The sequence below is a fragment of the Spermophilus citellus genome (assembly GCF_964194105.1).
Source record: "Spermophilus citellus genome assembly, chromosome: 3".
Lineage (NCBI taxonomy): Eukaryota > Metazoa > Chordata > Mammalia > Rodentia > Sciuridae > Spermophilus > Spermophilus citellus.
In genome coordinates, this window is record NC_138184.1 from 51,553,494 (window position 1) to 51,575,514 (window position 22,021).

A 22,021-nucleotide genomic window follows, 5' to 3' on the forward strand; every position below is an offset into this window, starting at 1 on the left:
AAGTAAATACTGCATCTGGAATATGGATAAGGGAAAAAAGAAAATCTCTTGCCTTTGCTGAACATAGATACAATTATCCAATGAAGTCACTTATTTATTTAAATAGTAAATTTTTCATTTGGCTTTTATTCAAATCATGTCTACTAAAACATACTCATGTATGTTTCAATCCTGAAAACATTTTTTTAAGTTTTACCCATGGAATATGAGAGTTTTGTAATGTTAGTACTTAGGTCAACCCAGATTGAGTTCTTTCTGTTACCACTAAGATAAGATATAAATTCTGCTAACAATGTGTTTGCTATAACAAACTTACATACATGGATTCCTTCCTTGCACTAACATACAAAATACATTTGCCCAAATGCACTTTCTTTAGCTAATATATATAAAAATGCTTATTCCTTTATGATACTGAAACCACAAATATGAGAATGATACATTATTCTCATATGGCCCTAATTCTAATTTATTTCTCATTAAATTTTTGGTGCACTAGTATTAGCTTTCTCTCCATATATGTATATATTATTAATATATTTTTAATTATTTTGGGCAAGTTATCTAAAATAATTTCATTACTATGTCAATAGGGACACATTGACAGGCAAATATAAACAATAATTATAGTGACTTTGTCATTCAAAGTTTAATTAATTACAAAAGTATTCATTAATATGACTTATGCAAGACTAGTTTCATTTCATTTAAATTCTTGAATTGATACAAAAATTTCTCATGAAATTGGTAGATATATTAATGCAGGAAGAAGACTATTAATTTCTGCATTAAAATATAAATCCCTGGGTGAAGTCAAATATGTATGGAATCAGCATAAGTTTATGAGTGTGTGTGTGTGTGTGTGTGTGTGTGTGTGTGTGTGTATATATATATATATATATATATATATATATATATATATAACTGAATTGATATTTTTCCAATTTGGTTTCAGTATTTTTTACATAGATCTTTCAAGATAACCTCTTATGATTGATTGATAAATGAAAACTATTGCTAGCTTTTCAATTTTTCTTGTGTTTCTAAATATGTGAAAACAAATTAAACCAAGAAAATAAAACAAAGCAAAAACAACATATCCTGAAAACAAGTTTAGTGCTGGCACAACATACCTAAAATTAATTTACACATTTTTTCATATTTAATATATTAAAATGTAAAAACAAATTATTTTACTTAAAATAATTTTTTAGTAAGAAACATGGAAGTATTAAAATGCAAAACATGAGAAGTTTTTAAATATAATAGAAACTTTAAATGAAATGAAACAATTAATTCATTGTATTAATTCTGTGGGTTTTCTTAAAATACTTTCAAATTTTAACTTCACTCAATGCACAAGTTAGGCTAGTAAATTTACTTTTGTTTATTATCCCCACCCCCCGCCATATAGTCCAAAACCAAAGTAAAACAGGAATATTCTGAGAACTGTGAAAACTAGAACCAGAGACACATGCTGTAGTACCAAAAAACTCAAATGAAACCTCCTAACCAGACCTAGATAGATGAACTACTCTTCTTAGTTTATTTTCTATTTTCCCTTCTTATTAAAAGTTGACAATTCATTTTCCAAAACCAACTTCTGAGGTAAACATGGAGATCCACATAGCCCAACCTCCTATATCTCATTTCTATACCTATAGTCCAAAACTTGGTACCTCCCTACAAGGAGTATAGATACACTACAAGTCCCCATCACACTCATACTCCATTCTTGTCATGACAGCCAGGCTTGAAACAAAGAGTCTTCTGGTTCTTGGCCAAGACTCAAGACTCCTCAAATAATCCCATCAAATTCTCTTCCAGAAAGTACTAAAGAAAAGGCCACTTCTGGCTAGCATTGTAGCCCAGTGACAGAGCACTTGCCTTGTACATATGAGGCACTGTGTTTGAGCCTCAGCACCACATAAAAATAAATAAAATACAGGTATTGTGTCCATCTACAACTAAAAAAAAAGAAAGAAAGAAAAAGAAAAAAGAAAAGGCCACTTCAAGAAAAGTTTCTCATATACGATAAAACTGCTGCTGTGGGTGCAGGTAGCACCTTACCAAACTCCACATCGGAAAGGTCTCCCCCATTGGGAAAGTCTCGGGAACTATTCCTAGTTGACAGCTTGCTGCCACCACTCGATCGGTAATCAGAAGCACAAGCTTTGGCTACTGACTGCAGGAGGTGCTCATCATCTGCATTTCGCCAACCCCACCAGCTGACCTCTGGCTGTCCACAGCGGGCAATGACAGCTCCATTGCTCTGGTGCCTGTGCCGGAACAAGAGAAAACAACTGTATCATCCTAAGGGTACATATTTAGGGAGGCCCATTCAAATGCTCTGCACTCACATAGAGAGTAAGGTACAGAAGTTTAAGCACATTAATGAACAACCTACTCTAGGTTAAGTCCTGAACTGGCTTCAAGTTGTCTCAATATTAAAGAGGGCAAAAAATGTATACACCAACAATAACAACAAAACCAGTATGTATCTTTCTCAAGTACCATACCATCACAGAGATCTCTGTAAAGTTACTTACAAAATGAATAGAGAAATATTCATTTAGAGAAAATAAATGAATACTCATAATTTCAATATTTGAATATTGTATTTCTAGGAAATAAAAAATGATCTACAAATACTACATTAATTTTCTAGTCAATAACTAACTCCTCCTTTCTGATATGGTACCTAAATACCCTAGAATAATATATGCTGAACTAGAGGGGAAAATGTGTTGCTTCACTGACTCCTGAGGGTCTACTACAGCAACTGTGCACTCATGGCCGGCTTGGGCTTCTTTTTTTTTTTTTTTTTAAACAAAGAGATTGAACCCAGGCGCACTTAACCACTGAGCCACATCCCCAGCTGCCCCCTTACAGTGCGCTTTTTAAACATTTTATGCAGGGTCTTGCTAAGCTGCTTAGGGCCTCATTAAAGTTGCTGAGCCTTCTTCCCCCCACTCTCCCCGACACACCCCAAACAGATCCTACCTTTGGAACTGAAAACACTTGCCTAGACAAAATCTGAGATTTCATGAGTCAAAAATTGCTCTTATTTAGGCAGATAGCTCAATAAGCCCACTATCCTTCCTCAGGCTCTTAGTAAAAGAATAGCAACCTCAATAAATCATACTCTGACAGATCTTTTTTCCCAAAGCAGAAATCATACAGTCTACTTTAAGATGCTATTAAAACCCAAAGTGTTTTCTAATTAGGCAATTATAGCAATTAAAAGGTTAGAAAAATTATTTAGCACTAAAAAGGAGTAAATCTCTGATACATGCTACAACACTGATGAACCCTGAATATGTTATGCTAAATGAAATAAACTAGACACAAAAGGCCACATATTTTATGATTCCATTTATATGAAAGTATCCAGACTAGGTAGATAAAACAGATTGCTGGTTACCCAGGGGTAAGGGCACTGAGGAGGGAACAAGGAATGACTGCTAATGGTACAGAATGTCTCTTCCAGGTGATGAAAATGTATTAAAATTGATTGTAGTGACAGTTGAACAACTCTGAATATAGTATACTAAAAGTAATTAAACTGCACATTTTAAAAGTGTGAATTTTACATGGCATAGCTCAATTAAGCTATTTGTTATTGTTATAAAACTAATCAGTTGGCAGTAAAAATAAATTATCAGAATAAACAGATGATAAGCAAAAAATTTAAATGTCCCTATTCTATAACTCCAAGGAAAATACTTATGTTTTACTTTCCTTTAAAATTGTTTTTTTAAACATGTATAAGCATACACACAAACATATATATGACACAGATGGATTTAAATAAAACATACTACTGAATCTATGTTTTTTCCAGGGAACAAAGTGAGAAAGACTATTGTTTTTAATCCTAAAGCTCATGAGCAATAAATTCAATTTGGCAATAATCAAATTCCCTGAAAATACCACTTTACTTATAGTTTTTAAATCCTCCCTCACCAGGACAGACAAATAGTGCTAACACCCTGAACTGGCTCATGTGCTGAATGAAGCCAAACTGGACATAAAATCTCATTGGCCAGGTGTGGTGGTTCACACCTGTAACCCCAGCCACATAGGAGGCTGAGGTAGGAGAATCCCAAGTTTGCAAGGAGGCCAGCTTCAGTAACTTAGGGAGGCCCTAATCAACTTAAGCAAGACCCTGTCTCAAAAAAAAAAGAAAAGAAAAATTGGCTGGGAATGAAGCTCAGTGGTAAAGCAGTACCTCTGGATCCAATCCCTTGTACCAAAAACAAATAACAAAAAAAAAGAAAAGATAAGAAAACCTCATTGATTTTTTAACAATGCCTTGCAAATAACAGGCACTGGATAACCACTGAGGCAAATGACTGCAAATCTTCACAGAAGAGGTTGGTGGGACCTTTCCTGAGCATCCTCTTCCTCCACAATGTTTCCCAGCACTGCCCAAGAGGAACAGTATATGGCACTTTTCAGTCTAGGTCTTGGATTTTAAGGGTCAATGGCTATATTTCAACTGGACTACTGCCTTCTAAAATGCTTTAGACTTCATGAAAGAGAACTCAAACATTACAGTTAAAACTCACTAATTAAACAGTATTTCTATCACTTTAATAAAGAGAACGAGGAAAATTACAGAAGTTGAGATAGCCAATGGATGAGCCTCACTAAAACACTGAAAGCTTCAATTTTACACAGAAACAACTGTTTTGAAGTATCCCCAATTTATAGGTTAGGCAAGCCCTCTACATGATTAGGAGTTACTAATAATCACCACATGCACAAAGTGGGGAGCTGTGAATCGCACTACAGACGGTGCTCTTTGCACCATCTTGCTATGTTAGAGCAATCTCTGTCTTCAGTTATAAATCCAATTAAGTGTTCTCTCATCACAGCAGGAGAAAGCGCTAATCAGGCATTGGTTCAGCGTGGTGCTATCTAGTAACTGGCTACTGGCAACCTCAGGAATCATTACCACAAAATACAAAATGTAACACACATACATACACACACACATACACACACACACACACACACACACGTAACGTATTTACTGAATTTGGTGTCTGTCATATTCAGAAGCACTCTGCCACTTAGGCTGGTAGAACAGAAAGTGATAGAGTGTCCCAAACATACTTCATGTTTCCCTTTAAAAAAAAAAAAAAATCTGCCAACTAACAACCCAGTTTGGCACTCAGATAAAAGATATGTTCTATAGTTTGAGTCATTTACATCAAATAAGAATATTAGTTGAGAATTTTTTTCTAAGTTTTATATTCTATAAAGGCCTAAAAATAATGTATAAAGTAAAACATAGCCAACATGCAAAATTCCTTTTTACTTTTATTACATAAAAGTAATTGGAATTCTTATCTAATAAATATGATGTAGATATATAATAAATCACTAGATAGGTAGTGTGTTTCAATGAATATGTAATATTTTCTGAAGACATAAGGATTTCTAGTCATTAAACAAAAACTAATGAAATCTGTATCAGGAATTATAAGTTTGCCTTTCTAAAATAAAAAAAAAACAGCTAAATAATATTATTAATCCACTTGATTAACTGGTGTATTAAAAATAGATGATTGTGAAAACACCTAGAAACATGAATAATATTAAATGGAAGAACCACATATAAAACTGTATATCAATGATTACAAGTAAAGACCATTCTTTAATATAGAGTGGGCATAAATATTCCTATATTATAATAGCTGATGTGGTTATAAATAACTTTTAAAATTTCTTTCATATAAATTTTCTGGATTATGATTAGCATACTTTCTTAAGTAAATATTAAAGAATTACAAGGTTTATGATGCTTTAAAATTAACCTTCATCTAATTTTACTGTTTCAACACTAAATATAAAGGAGAAATTACAATTTTATTTTTAAGCAAGATTCTAAAACAGTAGTTTTAATCTAAATTTTGTATTTTATAATATTCAATATAAGTTAAATTTAAATTAACCATAACAAGTTAACAGAAAAAAATATCAAAATCTATTGCCAAATAAACAAGGTCAATTCATTAAAAAAAAAAAAAGATATATGTTCTGGGGCTGGGGCTGTGGCTCAGCAGTAGAGCACTCGCTTACCATGAGCAAGCTGCTAGGTTCCATTCTCAGCACCACATAAAAATAAATAAATAAAAGAAAGGTATTGTGTCCAATTACAACTAAAATATATATTTTTAAAAAAAGATATATGTTCTGAGATAGAACAACCAGTTCCAGAAAACCTATCTGGCTTTACAAAAGCTATACCATGAACTTTCATTTGTAATCTTGAGTAAGAGTTTTCACTTTTATGGTGTCTACAAAGGGAAAAAAGCTCTAGAGTTCATGCCCTCTAGAACAAATTTTAGAAAAGAAAAAAGGCTTCTTATTTTTATTATACTCTAGTTTTTCTTCAACTAGTATTCTTAGGCTTCTCTGCCAAAAGGGAGATTCAATCACAGCCTTTAACTTAGAAAATGAGAGTACTTCCCCCTTATGTTCAAAGCCAGCAGTCCTTGCAAATGCCTGATCTAAAGCAGTTGCTGGCCAGAGCAGTGGCTGGCTTCTTCCCCCATTCTAATGGGACTGATCATTGATTAAGAGTCATAAATCCCTTCAGTTTTTACTGCTCTCCAATTCTTGTGTCATCCTTACCACTTGAGTGATAGGTAAATTTGGTGACCTACTATTTTAGGACTGTCTGAAAATAAGAGTGATGAAAACTGAGATTGAAAACTTAATGGGTTCTACTGAGCCATAGCAAAAATCTTTCCATCTGTATTCAGGTTGAGCATCAGAATTTGCCTTCAATGAACTAAATGAAAATCTGGTTATCTCCATAAGATCTCCACAAGGAGAGAAATCCCTTCCTACAACCTCGATATTTCAGTGGAATGCCTCCTGGCATCAGAGAGTTTCTAACTAATCCATTGACTTGGACCAATTAGTCTGTAAAGTGGAAAAATGAAATGGAGAATGCTATAGGATGTAATAATTACTTCCTAGAAATTTTAACATGATAGTGTAAAAACTGAGATAGTCACTGAATTATAAAAGCAGGACTCAAGTATACAATCTACAATCTGCTCCAAACATTTCTTAAAGAAGAAGCCCAGTGTTTATAGGCCCTCATTCAGATGTCACAGTACATCTGCAAAGTAAGACCTATCTATCATTCCCCTTCTACTCATTAGGAAAAGACTGGGGTCAGCTAGGAGACTTACTCAAGGGCACAGCAAAGAATGTCAGAATAGGCTTGACCTCCAGTCTGTGTCTCCAAAACTTGTACTCCATCACCATTCTACCATCTCCTTCTAGAACTTGCATTCCTTGGTTCTCACAGCTTGGATATTTGAAATCTTCAACCAAGTTCAGCCCCACCCTTTTTCTCTAAATGCTCTCTCAAAACAAAATTGTTCCTCATGCTAAAGTGTCAATCACAAAGATAATCACAGATGATTCAACACTATTCTCAAGACTCAATTTCTAGGACTCACCTCTCTCAATCCAAAAGCCCTGCTAATATCTAAAGCTAAATGCAGTACCAGCACATGATCTTCTCACAGAATGAACTAGGAAGGATCTTGAAATAACAAGTCCATCTGCTTTTCTATTAAAATTTTCTCATCACTGTCAACTGAATCACCAGCTAATGCACAGGATGCATTATCAGTGTGTTACTAGAAAAGCAGCTTTAGCAATAAGGAAGCACAGACTTGCCTGGAAAGTTCTCTGAACCGTTCCCTCCCTAGATTAGCAATAGCAGAGACAGCAGACCACAAGTAACGAACAAGCAGTAGCACCAACAAAAGCTGGGGCTAATCCATCTTACACTTACCTGTAGACAACGGCAGGGATACGTTTCCAGGACCTGAAGCTTGCTACACTTTCTAGCTCTTTATCAGTGATCCAGGCAGGCACTATGAGCTCTTGTGGATAACTACCACATAACCTAATAAGAAAGATGAAAAGGGGGATGGGGAAGGGAGGGAAAGACAATAGGTGAGCCAGCACAGAGATTCTGATCATGCTATTACAAAACCACTTAAAAGGCAAGGAGGCATTAGTTGAGTTTTGGTCTCAATAGAATGAAGCACGATAAATGTTTGCTTATATATCTCTTGGATTGTTGCTTTTGATGTTACCTTTGAGAATCTGGCAATCTATCCAAGAAAGCAGGATGTAGGGGAGTTGAGGGGCACTCTCCTTATTTATTATAATTCTCTGTTGTAACAAATACATAGGTAATTTCTATCTACACAAGACCCAATTATTGGGGCAGGGGGTTCACCTCTAACAGACCTTTAGTCATTCAGACCTTTGTTGAAGGAAATGTGAAAAAGGATAAAGGTTCACAATTTCAAGTTTCCAAAGACCTCTTATGAGTAATTCACTCTTTGATTTGAACCAAACAGATTGTCCTAATTACAGGTAACAGGAGCAGCCATGAGTATAAAGAAACAATACCACATGCCAGTGTAGGTGCACACTCACAGTCTCCTTGAGAGCCAAGTTAGTAATGTGAATGAGCTAATAATCATAATGTCTATAAAACACACTTCAGAACAAATTATATTCAAGAAGAAAAAAAACTTTTTTTTTTTTTTTTTTTTTTTAAGAGAAGATGTTAGCTGCATGCCAGTCAAGCTGGTGTCACAGGAAGCTGTGTTTCTGATAGGTTTGTATTTACAGTACAGTCTCTCTCTGTGGGTAACCCAATCTTCCTTTTTAACAGTGAAGCTTGCCACAGACTTTAATCCAAATCTTAACACACACAAACTCTACCACCTCCACCACCACCACCCTCTACTCTAGACTATTCTGTGCATTAGAGGAAGAAATAGAAAAATGCACTGGATTGGGAATTGGAGATTTTTATCACTTTGTACCCTTCTCCTTATGATAACCGTTTTCTTAATTTCCAGAAGACAAAAGTTTCATGAATTAAAAAGCCACTCAACTAAGAAAACAGCTATGATCAAGAGCAGCTATACAAACTTTCTAACACCTACTCCATAAATTTAACCTGGGACACAATGATCATGATTAATATTCTAACCATGAGTTTCATTCCTTTCATTCTGTTTTAAACTCAAGAGATTTGGCTCTCATTCTTCCTTTTATAGAACTTTACAATGACCCAAAGACTGGTTTTAGAGTGGAACTAGTAGACTCAAAGACAAGAAGTTAATTTTTTAAATCCATATTAGGGATTTTGTTTTTAAATAATTGTGTGTGTGTGTGTGTGTGTGTGTGTGTGTGTGAGAGAGAGAGAGAGAGAGAGAGAGAGAGAGAGAGAGAGAGAGACCTGCACAATGTATAATGAACCTATTATCTTCCTAATGACCAATATACGAGCTTTAAAATGCTCGCACGCATTCTTGCGCAGTACCCAGGATTGAACTCAGGGGCACTCAACCACTGAGCCCCATCCCCAGCCCTTTTTTCTTTTATTGAGAGACAGGGTTGCTTAGCATCTCGCTTTTGCTGAGGCTGGCCTTGAACTCGAATCATCCTGCCTCAGGCTCACAAGCCACTGAGATTATAGGCATATACCTCTGTGCCTAGCTTAATTCAGGTTTTTGACTCACCAATTTTTCTGAACATTATGTTCATTGTCCTTTAGGTACAACATTATCCAGAAGTCAGCCCTTAAGCAAGAACTAGCTGCTCACTCTGAGTAAGCAATTCCATTTTAGAAAAGGGGAGTTATAATCAGCAAAGCCTGTAGTAATCTCGGGTTCTAAGGCTCTCCCTTCTCCAGTCTTCACTCTCCTTCTCTGCTGCAACTTGTCACTGAGAATAAGTAAAGATATGACAGACAGATCTGCAGACTGTGATTCTTCACAACACCCAGGCTTTTAACACCATGGGTGAGGTCCATGTTAAGAGCAGTATACAGGGGTGGGGTTGTGGCTCAGTGGTAGAGTGCATGTGTGAGGCCCTGGGTTCAATCCTCAGCACAACATAAAGATAAATAAATACAGGTATTGTGTCCATCTAGTACTAAAAAAATATTTTTTTAAAAAAAATCTGTATACAGTAACAAGCTATAGTTTTTTCAATGAAAAATGAAATACTGTGATGGTCAGACACAAATAGACCAGGAAAATAGCTATCATAAAGTGAGGCAGCTCAAAGAACCAAAGGATGATTAGTGCTGCAAGGAAACTTAAGAAAAGGATATTTTAATTTAAATTTTCTGGACAATTTTGTTTTACAGAAACTCAGATAACCGAAATCACAGTAGTTAACTGTCTTCTCCCCACCAAAGCACTTACATGTTTCAAGAAAACAAGTAATAGCTAAATATTTAATAATTATTACATGAATATTTAATGGGGAAATGATTATGAAGTTACTTTTATATCAACATATTAAAAGACCAGAATATTACTTGTGTCCATTTTATAAGATTCAGAATGAAATTAAGTCACAAAAACTAGTTTCTGAAGGTTTTGTCACTGCTTTTCATTGATTGTAATTCTCATGTGATGCCAAGTGATGATGTGCTTACCTACAGGTACACACAATATGATCTAGACATGCGTGTGCAAAAACAACAGAGGCCTGGAGGGATAGAAAGGAAGATTCCCGGATCACTTTCCACTCCAGTGGAAGCAACAGAATAAAAGGCTCAAGAAGTACTTTGATGATCATATGGTTAAACTTAATAAATAAAACCATTTCAAAGAAAATTCTGGGTTCAAATGTTCTTCCACATGAGAATTGGGGTTTCTGCAAAGGTGTTGGTTGTCAAACACAGTTTACAGGGACCCATATAACTCACTTATATTTCTCATTGATGTTAGAAATCCTCCAGGCGTTGTTCATATCAAAACCCATTCGCTCCACTTCATTCTTAAACCTTGACGTTACATGCTCCCCTAGGGACCACAGACAGCAGAAAGGAAAAAATGAATATCATTTTGCAAAACAGAATAAAACCATGGTTACCTTGTTCCATTACAGTTAAAAATATGTTAAAAGACAGGAATTGTATAAATAAGTCCAAGTTAAGATTTTTATAAAGAAAAAGGAAAGAAATTTAACTTTGATCAAGAATTGACTTATGTAATCTCTAATATCAACTATGAGGGCAACAGTGCATAGCTCATTTTACAGAGAACAAACAGACTGACAGATTATTATGGCTTATCTCTCTGGCCCTAAAACACATGTTCCTTCTTTTGACCATACTGGTCACTTTCATACTTCCACACTCAGACTGACATAATAAATAAAATTAATTAACAAGATCACCAGGAGTAATAATGATCTACAATACTTCATTTGAAACCTACTGTGTCTCATTTCAGAACTTGAGAATTTTCTGAATTTTAAGATGGTGCATATATTATACTATTAGGTTCATGATCTCAACAGGAGGTAATAAAGCATTGATTTTTTTTTCTTTTTGTATACCAGGGATTGAACTTGGGGGCACTCAACCATTAAGCCACATCCCCAGCCCTATTTTGTGTTTTATTTAGAGAAAGGGTCTCACTGAGTTGCTTAGGGCCTTGCTTTTGCTGAGGCTGGCTTTGAACTTGCAATCCTCCTGCCTCAGCCTCCAGAGCTGCTGGGATTATAGGCATGCACCCCCATGCCTTGCTGAATTTTTTTCCCCCTCAGTGAACTACACGGGTAATTCATACCAAGTGGGATTAATAAAGCTACAAGTAGTTTCCTGTCAGCTCAGATCAGGTCAGGTCAAGTCACCAAACAGTAAGAGAAGCCTTTTGGTTTTTAGAGACTTTGAGATTACAGAACTACAGTAGTAGTCATGGAATCCCAATTGCCATTACCCAAATGCACCAGGAAACACAATACTAAACTAAAGTGCTTGCTGGGCTCAGTGGCACACATCTGTTATTACAGAAACTTAGGATGCTAAGACAGGAGGATCCCAAGTTCAAGACCAGCCTCAGCAACTTAGCAAGGCTGTAAGCAACTTAAGGAGACCCTGTCTCAAAATGAAAAACAAAAAAGGCTGGGGGTATAGCTCAATGGTAAAATGCCTCTGGTTTCAATTCCTAGTACCCAAAACTAGGTAAAATCTGGCTATTTTGCCCTGATGAATTTGGCTTTTTTCCTCATATGAAAGCAAAAAGGTAAAAATGAACCTAACATAAAAGTCAGTAAGTCTGAAATATCTTCTTCCCTAAAAACACATTTACTAGAGAAATAAAATTATTAAAGCAAAAACAAAAACATTAGCAAACCCCTAACATACACAACCTGGTGTTACAGGTTGTAAAATAAATGCTGGTGAGGGCTGAAAGAAATCACAATGACAAATAAAAGCACAAAACAGACTGCTTTGATGATCAAAGCATAAAGCTTTCCTCTCCCTGGGAGAGGAATTACAGAATAGGAAACAGCAATTACTTGAATGAAGGACAATTCTATAAAACTACTTCCCATTTAAACTGCTTTTCTTGAGCTTAGACTGGGTATTATGTGTTTCCTGAAGGAGAACTATAAAAAGATGATGTTCAGAGATGCAGAGAGAAATAATAGCTGAATCTGCTCCATTTGGAAAAGTTTTAGAAGCAATGTAGTAGGTTTCCAAATAGGAAAAAAAAGCTATCCAAATGGGGTGCCATCTGTCAACAAATTGCAAGGAATATTGACCATGAAGAACAAAACAGGAAGTCTTTCATTCAAAAATCAAAATCTAAAGGCTGTAAAACTGGCAACTTCCAAATTCAGTAATGAAAGAAAAGATATTCCTCCTTCTTCCTGGTAACAGGTCCAAAATATTGCAAAGGCAAAAATACCTTTATTAAGGATGTTTTACATTAATCTCTCCATCTTAGCCAACATAAAGATCTTGTGATTCAAAAACAATCACTGGCAATAACCTACTATAACTACTAGCAACAATTTGCCACATAGAACCAACAGTTAAAGAAGGGCTTAGAATCACCATCCAGAGCACAAAATTCTGATCTTTACACAGAAAAATAAATACTGATTAATGACCATAGAAAATTTGTTATTTTATGTTATCCTATAAATCAGTGATCTTCACAAACTTTGAAACTGACTATCATGACCCACAATATGAATTACATTGATGTTTACATCACAACACAGTTTAAAATATTTTTACATTTATATTTTTGAAAGATTTTCACAAACAATACCCTTACCATGTGTGTGATGCATTTTGACATTTCTCATTTTAATTCATTTCTTTACAATTTGATTTCATGACCTATTAGTGAATGCTTTTTTTAAAAAAATCTGGGCTGGGGTTGTGGCTAGTAGCAGAGCGCTTGCCTCGTAGATGTGAGGCACTGGGTTCAATCCTCAGCACCACATAATAAAATAAAAATTTAACAGCAGATCTTATAGACAAGAGTAATTCAGCTTTTGAAATTTGTGCTAAATGTTCACTATGTTTATTTAGCCAGAAAAGTGAATAAAACATATTATATTCCTCATAAGAATTTCTACCTCAGCATTCCCATGTCTTAATTTATTCAACATTGTATACGTTGTAATATCAGAACTTATTTTAAATATTGTGACTATAAGGTTTTTGTTTGGCTTTATATTTCCATTTCAACTCTTCCTGTCTGCGTCCTTCACTCCCAAATGGGGATCTGTCTCTTGTTAATGCTTAGTATTTCTTTACTACAATTATAGACAATCCAACAATTTTCATTTCACTGGAGATAAAACTTACTTTAAAAAATAAGTTCCCTCTATCATAATCACAGAATCAATCTACATTCAAAAAAAATTCTTCCCCCCAAAATCTAGCTCATTGGGTGATTCTAGGTATTAAAACCCACAATACACTCATGTCAAAGGCCTAGGATAAAAGAGATAGGCTCTTACCCAGCATGTGAGAAAGCAAACCCTACCAGACTCAGAGGGGTAAAAACTACGTCTCCAAATTTTCAAATATGGAGGGAAGAATCACCCTTTTATATGTACAGAGATCCCAGAGAGTCCTCTAGGTACATACTTCCTGGGCTGTATTCAAGCCTGGATAAGACTGAGACTTATATGCTGTTAATGGAAAAACAAGAGGCACTTAATGGTCATTTCTCACCTGATGCTAAACTAGTAGTTGAACTGCCCAATCATCTGTCAAGACTCTAGACTAATGCTCTAATACAGAGGCATCACCAAGAAGCCAGCTGCAGTGAGGAGCAGGAAGCTGAAAGACATGGGAGAGAAGCTAAAGCTTTGAATCCACTCCTTGTATAAAGTGTGAGATGGGGCTAAGGACAGAATCAAGGGTTTGGTGAAAACTTTTACAGGTTTCACCACTGAACTCCAATAGCAATGCTAAGACTTTTTCCAAAGCTGATTAAGACCTAGAGTTATGGCCACAGTATCGTTGGCTTAACTAAAATTTATATTAGTACCAAGATAATCATGTGATTTGGCCATTTTCCTCCTCTCTGATACATTCTAATCTTATCAAGCTAGGTGCAAAGAACTGATAAAAGGCTTTATTAACTGCTGAAAGACTATTAACTCTCAGGCTATGCTTGTGATCTCACATATTGAGGCAGATTATACAAAGGCATCACTTTAAAAAATCTCAAAAGTGTTGTCTCACCTTTCAGATGACTTATTAGAATGTGGCTGTCTGGTATGCTCATAAACGGTGAGTAATGAATGCTGTAGCCACAACCAACACTCAACAATAGTGGGTGGAGACAGGAGAACTAGGTGAACTGGCTTTTAAAAATACCACGAGTATTCTGTTTCTTATTGAAAGCAAATTTTTCTTCTGTAGTCCATAGTGAAAATACATGAAAGGACAAAAGCCATAATACAACACACTTAAGGTCACTAAAATACAATACATTCCATGTGAGCAGGGGCAGGTTGATTTCAGCATGGACCCTGTGTCTTGGGAAGGAACAAAGGGTAACCTTTACTCAGAGAATCTCCAACATTGGTTATGACAGCATTACCTTGTAAGTTGCATAACTTTCAAAGAGTCTTCACAACCATTGCACATAGGAGGCACCCAAAACATTTACTGAACTGAACTCTGTAGCATTAAAAGATTTGCTCTTTAGGACATCCAGCTGAATCAGTACGGACAGAAAGAGTATGAATATCCCAGTTTGAAGAACAAAGGAGACCCAAGTGCAGAAAGGATGAATGACTTATCTGATATTATTTTCAAATAAATAGTATAGGTTTAAATTCAGGTTTTTGAACTCCAAAATCAGAACTTTACCACTTACATGTATAATAAGCCTGTGGGAAGACAGAGGACACTGTAGATATCTCTAAGTCCTGATGGCCAAGAAACCAGACATTATCAGGAAGAGAAAAACTAGGGGACCCCTCTTAGGGCAAAGCTACCCATAATTAAAAAGAGTGGGGTTCTGACTTAGCACATGTTAGGAATGCCCTAAGAGTTGGCTTAAATACAAAAGAAACTGAAAGTATCAAGGGAATAAATAAATCTTCTTAAAAAGATGGGGACTTGGGGCTGGGTTATGGTTCAGTGTAGAGCGTTTCCCTAGCATGTGTGAAGCACTGGGTTCAGTTCTCAGAACCACATCTAAATAAATAAACTCAATAAAGGTTCATTGATGACTAAAATTTTTTTTTTTAAATGAGGACTTTTCAGTGAAAGGAAAGGACAGAAGAAAGTAAGCTGACAACCCCAAATTGGGAAATGTCTCTTTAGAGTTAGGGATCCTCAACAAATCACAATTCTTATATAACATTATGAAGTATGATGCACTCTTAAATAAATTCATTATCCTAAGAGATGGTGGAAACTAAAAATTTAATAAATAAGAGGCAATGATTAAAAACTCAGAAAACATAACACATAAGATTCATACACTTTGTTGCCTGTAAACTTGACCATTAAAATCCTCCAAACTTGAAAAGAGCCATAAACAAATCCAAAAATAAATTTAAAATATGACAGCATCTCAAGAAAAATGAAAAACAGGAAAAAGAGGGGGCACCTATCAAGAAAGGAAAGTGAGAAACTTTCAAGGTGGGGACTGTTTCTTGTGAATGACTGGGTTCCACCAGCCTAGACAGGCTCAGTATACTGTGGATTCTGAGGCTGCCCCCAAGGCTCCATGAAGGTAGGTACCTCTGTTCTTCACACTAGGTAGCTATAGCACCCCACACCTTGGCTTTCAATAACTGAGGACTGGTTTTAAGTCCTACCTTGCTTACTGACTAGTAGTAGAACATGGCAACAGGCTTTACCTTTAAGCTCCCCATTTCTTGTGTTTCTTTCCTTTTTCTGAGTCTCCATTTCTTTGGCTCCTAAAACAAGGATACCAACCTATCCTGCCTGATTGATGAAGTCATAAGAATCAAGCAAAAGTATATATCAAACATCATTTAAAGTAAGACAAGGCTTATGTTTGTCATAAGCATTTTGATTAAATAGGACAAGAATCTGAACCAAAAGCTTCCCTTCCATCATTGATGGGTCATGAAACAAAGTAATATAAACATAGTCCCTTTAGCCTCAAATGTTTTAAATGACCAGGGCAGACACCAAAAATTGAAGATTCAGTATTAAAATTTCAGGTTTAAAGAAAAAAGTCCCAAAAGTAAGGGAGCTTACAACTTTCCACTGCTTTTAAATTCAAGACACACTGAAGAGTTGTTGTTGGACCAGCAAAGTTCCACTTATGGGAGCATAATATTTACAGAAAACTGAATGCAGAGAAATAACATGATCTTGATCAAAGCCACTTCAGAGGGAGAAAGAAACTGAAAGAGACAAGGACTATATGAGGATTCAGGAAATCTGGGTTTTAGTACTGGCTCAGCGTCTCTGTATTTGTCAGTGAGGAAGACAAATTTGCCTTTCTGGATTTCTTGTTTTTTCATCTTTGGGCAGAAAGGGGTAACTACTGCTAATTTATACCTTGAAAATTCTATGAGAGCAAAAAGCTATTTTGTATTCCCTATTCTCAAACCTGTGTACCTCTATTCATGCTACTTGCTATCTAATGTTCCCCATTCTCTAATCAATGAGCACCTATTCAACCTTCAAAGCCTACTCAAAAGCCTTTTTTTTTTTTTTTTGGACTGGGGATTGAACCCAGAGGTCCTTAACCACTGAGCCACATCCTCAGTCCTTTTTTATATTTTGTTTAGAGGCAAGGTCTCCCTGAGTTCCTTAGGGCCTCACTAAGTTGCTGAGGCTGGCTTTGAACTCATGATCCTCCTGCTTCAGTCACCTGAGTCACTAAGAATACAGGTGTGTGCTACCTCACCCAGCTCAAAAGTCATTTAATGTGAAGTCTTCCCAAACTTATACACAAAACTCGAAACTCCCTTCAAATGGGATTCCATAATACCCATGAACCTTATTATAGTTGCTTTTAGGTATAGAACACAATACCAAATCTTTTATTCTTCCCTTCCCCTGACAACAATATGTTCTTAAAAGGATTAGAAGAAAATAGGCACCTGCTATGATCCATAAAATATACATTGATTGGAATATAAGAGTACTAAGACACCCCATTTTGTATTAAGGTTACCTCCAGCCCCATTTTAGAAAGGGTTACCTGGTCTGCACAGGTCTCCATGTTGCTCTTTTTCACTGGCGTAGACCTCCATGCACCAAGCATGATATGCAAATGAGAAGAGATCTTCTATTTTAGCAGGAGGTCTGATTGCATTGTTCAGTCGCTTAAGCCAATCTTGACACTGTTCAAAGGTTGAGAACTGACACCTTTGTAAAGTCAAACAAGTATGAATATAATCAGATGACAGCTGACTATGAAATCTAAGAAAAGGCACCATTTTGAGAGTGTCTATTTATAGTGAACTACTAACTGAACAGAAAGCATCAAAGGCAATCATTTACATATTCACTACTGTTTATAATAAAAAACAGTTCCAAAAATTTTTAGCCAGCAGTGTAAAATATCAAAAAGACAAGAGCTTGGGGCTGGGATTGTGGCTCAGCGGTATAGTGCTCGCCTCGCACGGGGGTGACCCAGGTTCGATCCTAGCACCACATAAAAATAAAGGCATTGTGTTGTGTCCATCTACACCTAAAAAATAAATAAATATTTTTTTAAAAAAGACGAGAGCTGGACATTGGAAAATCTGATAATCTAATGAAACCTCTCCTTATAATGATTAATTATAATAATTAAAATAAAATTGCAGTTATTGTCTTTCAGAACGAGATTTCATTCTACTTCTTCAATCAGTATTATGGTTGTCCCTTTCAAGAAATATATTTAGAAGAGTCCTTTTAGTTTTGTTATGACATTTTAGACCAAGGTTAAAAAAAAAAACACACAAATACTATTTTTAGCCAGCTATGGAGTAATCAAAATTTGTCTGTTTAGCAATGAGGACAAATCAGCATGTCTGGATACAAATAAGACAGATTACATTGAAATTTTCAGCTGTGAACATGCAGAGAACAAAACAAATTCTATTTTATCAATTGCAATTTTCATTATGTACAATTAAGAGGTTAAAATAATAAATGCAAACTGTTTTTTTAGCAATTAAGTATTTGAGGTTTAAGCCTGAGTAATTAATAAGCAAACTTTGTAAAACTATGAGTGATAGTCACTATCATCATAAGTAAACCAAATCTCACTGGCTAACATGCAACTTAAATATTTACTTGAAAACTAATAAGGACAGCATTTATACCTCTTCCTTGTCCCAATCAATCTGACTCATCGACATGCTGACATACAATGCTTATTGGTATCTCAAAACAGGTCAAAGGGATAAAATAAACATATTCAGAATTTAAAATTTCTAGAGCTACTAAATTTAAAAGGCACATTTCAGATATCATTCTGCAACCATTATAGTTAAAATTAGATGAGATAAAAATAATCAATGAGTGGTAAATTTATGGAAAAGTTTTGATGAGAAGCAAGACATTTTCTCAGAGTGTTTCCCTAGACTATATTAGTTGTAAGGAAGAAAATATAGAAATTACACAGAAATCAGATGACAGCTTGATTGAAATAATCAAAATTCACCAATGAGGGACAAGTAGACTGTTCACCTCTGGATGTAACACAATAATGCCGTGAAAAGGACACAATACAAAATTCCAACTGAATACACAGTATTCCAGCTGGGAATGTATAACATCAATTTAATCTTGATGAAACATAGGACAAACACAAAATAAGAAACATTCTATTAAAAGAAAAGACCATATTCTTCAAAATGTATATGTCACAAAAGACAAAGAAAGGCTGTTGTGGAAAATGTTCCAGATTAAAAGAAGGCTACTGAATTATGGCAACTAAATGTATTTATTATCTGAGCTACACTGGGTTCCCACACTGAATGAGGTGGGTCAACTATCAAAATTGGAACATGGATTTGGGGTTGTGGCTCAGTAGCAAAGCGCTCGCCTAGAACAGGTGAGGGACTGGGTTCAATCCTCAGCACCACATAAAAATAAATTAATAAAAATAAAGGCATTGTGTCCACTTACAACTAAAATTTTTTTAAAAAGGGAACATGGATAGTAGACTGGATAACAGTATTACCAATGTAAAACTGTGATGTTGAGAATGATACCATGGTTATGGAAGAAAACATCCCTATTCTTAAGAAAGCACTTTAAAGTATTTTGGGATTAAGAATCATGTTTACCTCACTTACTCTCAATTTGTTCAGGAAACTCTCCTCCGTTCCAAACACCCCCCACCTAAACACACACACATCATAATACTCAGAAGGGTTCTGGGAATGATAAAGCAAATTGGGGTAAAGTGTTAACTACAGGTGACTCTGTTGTTCACATGTTATACTATTCACCTTTTATGCTGTTTTTATTTTTGCACTTTAAAAAACTTGAAATTATTTCCAAATGGAAAATAAAGCATTTGTCAACATAAGCAAAATATTGAAAAAAATATTGTAGGAACTACTCAGAAAATATTCCTAACAGTGCTTACTTTCAAGAAGATATTTTGCCACGTTTACCAAACCATATATTCATTTTTTAAGGTGCAGATGGACACAATATCTTTATTTTGTTTTGTTTGTTTGTTTTTACGTTGTGCTGGGGAATGAACCCAGTGCCTCACCCATGATAGGCAAGCACTCTACCACTGAGCCACAACCCTGGCCCCTTCATTCTTTAAAAAACATTTTCCACACAAAACAAACTGCACAAACGTACCTTATAACTTTGCAGTCTTTGCAAGTCAAATGAAGCTGAAATATATCTCGGCATTCAACGCTTTCTATAAGCTGTAATGGAACCTGTAATTTAAAAAGATGAAGTCCCTTAGTCAAAAAGGTTCTTCAATGTACCCAGCAAGACTGATTAGAAAGATCTCCTGGGGGAAGAAGCAAAAAAAAAAAAAAAAAAAAAAAAAAAAAAAAAAAAAAAACCCTATAAATTTAGCAGAATTAATAGTACCCAAGTGATCAACTACAAAGTGAATTAGGGCTTTCCTTATTCTACATAAATAGTCTCAAGCCATGTCATGGCAAGGGGAGGAACAAAGGGGAGGAACCACCTCTGGAAAAACAGTGTAATTATGTCACTTGAACATCAAACTCACAAGCTCATCTCTCAAAGTACTACTTTTACAGTTTTTTGCTGCCTATGATTTGCAATGACACAGAAACTGAAGGGTACTGGAGTAATAGTCCAGTCTTGCTTATAATAAAGAATCACAGAACACAGTGCAAGTGAGACTCTATTGGAATATTGACAAATGGAGTGGGCTTATGGCTTAGTGGCAGAAAGGAGGCTTGTGAAAAAGCTGGAAGTCTGAACTGCCTGTAGGTTGCAAAGAAGAGACAGGACAGTAGCTCCTGGTCCAGCTCTCAACTCAGCAGGATAGACCCACAGGAATCAGAAGGAAGGGAGAAGGTCACACAGTGGTCAAGACAGTAGGTACAACTTGCTTCAAAAGACCAGTTGAAGAACCCTGTTTGCCAAGTAGGGCTTGAGAGATCTGAGCAGGCTGTAATGGTTCTCCCCCTGAAGATCTGATCAACAGAGTGTACTTGAACACAGGATTGTATGAATAATGAATAGGATCAGAGACAGGAGGGAAAGCATCTGAACAGGGTGCAAATCTTAAGGGTGACATGAGGATCCTTCTCCCTCTGTCCCCAAAATCATCCTGACTCAATAACTGGCTTCAAAAAGCAGTTTCCAAGCCTTCAAAACAGAAGCTGGTAAATTAATAAGTGGATATTTTTATCCTTTGGAAAAGTAGTGGATCACTTGTCTTTTACACTATATCAAGCCCAGCCAAAATTTGGCTCTAGGAGTTGCAAGCAGCCTCCCAACAATTCTTGGTTAGCTTGAGAAGGATACAGCCTCCTCCAAAGCAGAGACAAGAGTTGTGCCTGCACAGGGTGGCTCTCATGTCAGCTGAATCAGTTTCAGAAACAGGCTTTCTGCAAACCCTGCCTCACCATGCAGCTGCCATAGTCAGCAGAGAACTCTGAGAACAAGGATGCAGAGATCAAAAAGAAGCCCAGTGCTGGAAATCTGAAACAAAGAAACAGAAACTGGGCCAGGGATTAAAAAAGAGAAGAAAGCAAAATAATATTGCTCAGATGAATGGCTGTGAGTTTTTACCTCAGGGCTAAATAAAGCCTCTTGCTTCTAAAATCTATAATCTATAAAAATTCCCTTACAGTTGTAGTAAGACTGGGAATAAGGACAAAGACTAAGAAATCTTGCCTGTGTTCTGAGAAAAAAAAGAAACTTTTGGCTCTCGGTTTTTAAGTCCTTAACCCCAAGGTGTTGTGAGAAACTGCAGCCGATGTGGCTAAAATTCTTTCAAGACCTGTACATCTAAGAAGGAAAGAAAAAAAAAAATGTCAGTAGAGATAAATTATAAAGAAGGAACATGGAGATTAAGAAGATACAGATTAGAAGATGACACTGATTTGTTCTCAGTCCAGTCCTTTTGGTGCCCTGTAATAGACTCTCATTATTTTATTTATTTATTTATTTATTAAATGTACTCCCACTATACATTTAGATACTGATGGCTTTAAAAGTGTACATCTGACACTCAAAACCAATTTG

At 35.8% G+C, this 22,021-nt stretch overlaps 1 protein-coding gene across 3 annotated transcripts in view; it reads right to left on the bottom strand.

The window, feature by feature from the left end:
* Nucleotides 1-1,625: 1,625 nt before the first annotated feature.
* The window catches only part of LOC308645348 (phosphatidylinositol-3,5-bisphosphate 3-phosphatase MTMR3-like), a 50,992-nt gene continuing 30,596 nt past the window's right edge, over nt 1,626-22,021 (bottom strand). Inside the window, exons 7-12 of one of the 3 annotated variants that reach the window (XM_081287393.1) lie at nt 20,144-20,226; nt 17,532-17,698; nt 10,781-10,877; nt 7,829-7,942; nt 2,071-2,279; nt 1,628-1,967 (exon numbers count right to left, since the gene is read on the bottom strand). In XM_081287393.1, coding sequence (XP_081143519.1) covers nt 1,918-1,967; nt 2,071-2,279; nt 7,829-7,942; nt 10,781-10,877; nt 17,532-17,698; nt 20,144-20,226 — 720 coding nt within the window. In that variant the 3' untranslated portion in view covers nt 1,628-1,917. Of the gene's footprint in view, nt 2,280-7,828; nt 7,943-10,780; nt 10,878-17,531; nt 17,699-20,143; nt 20,227-22,021 lie in introns of all 3 variants that reach the window. The other 2 variants (XM_081287392.1, XM_081287394.1) reach the window with 2 other exon arrangements.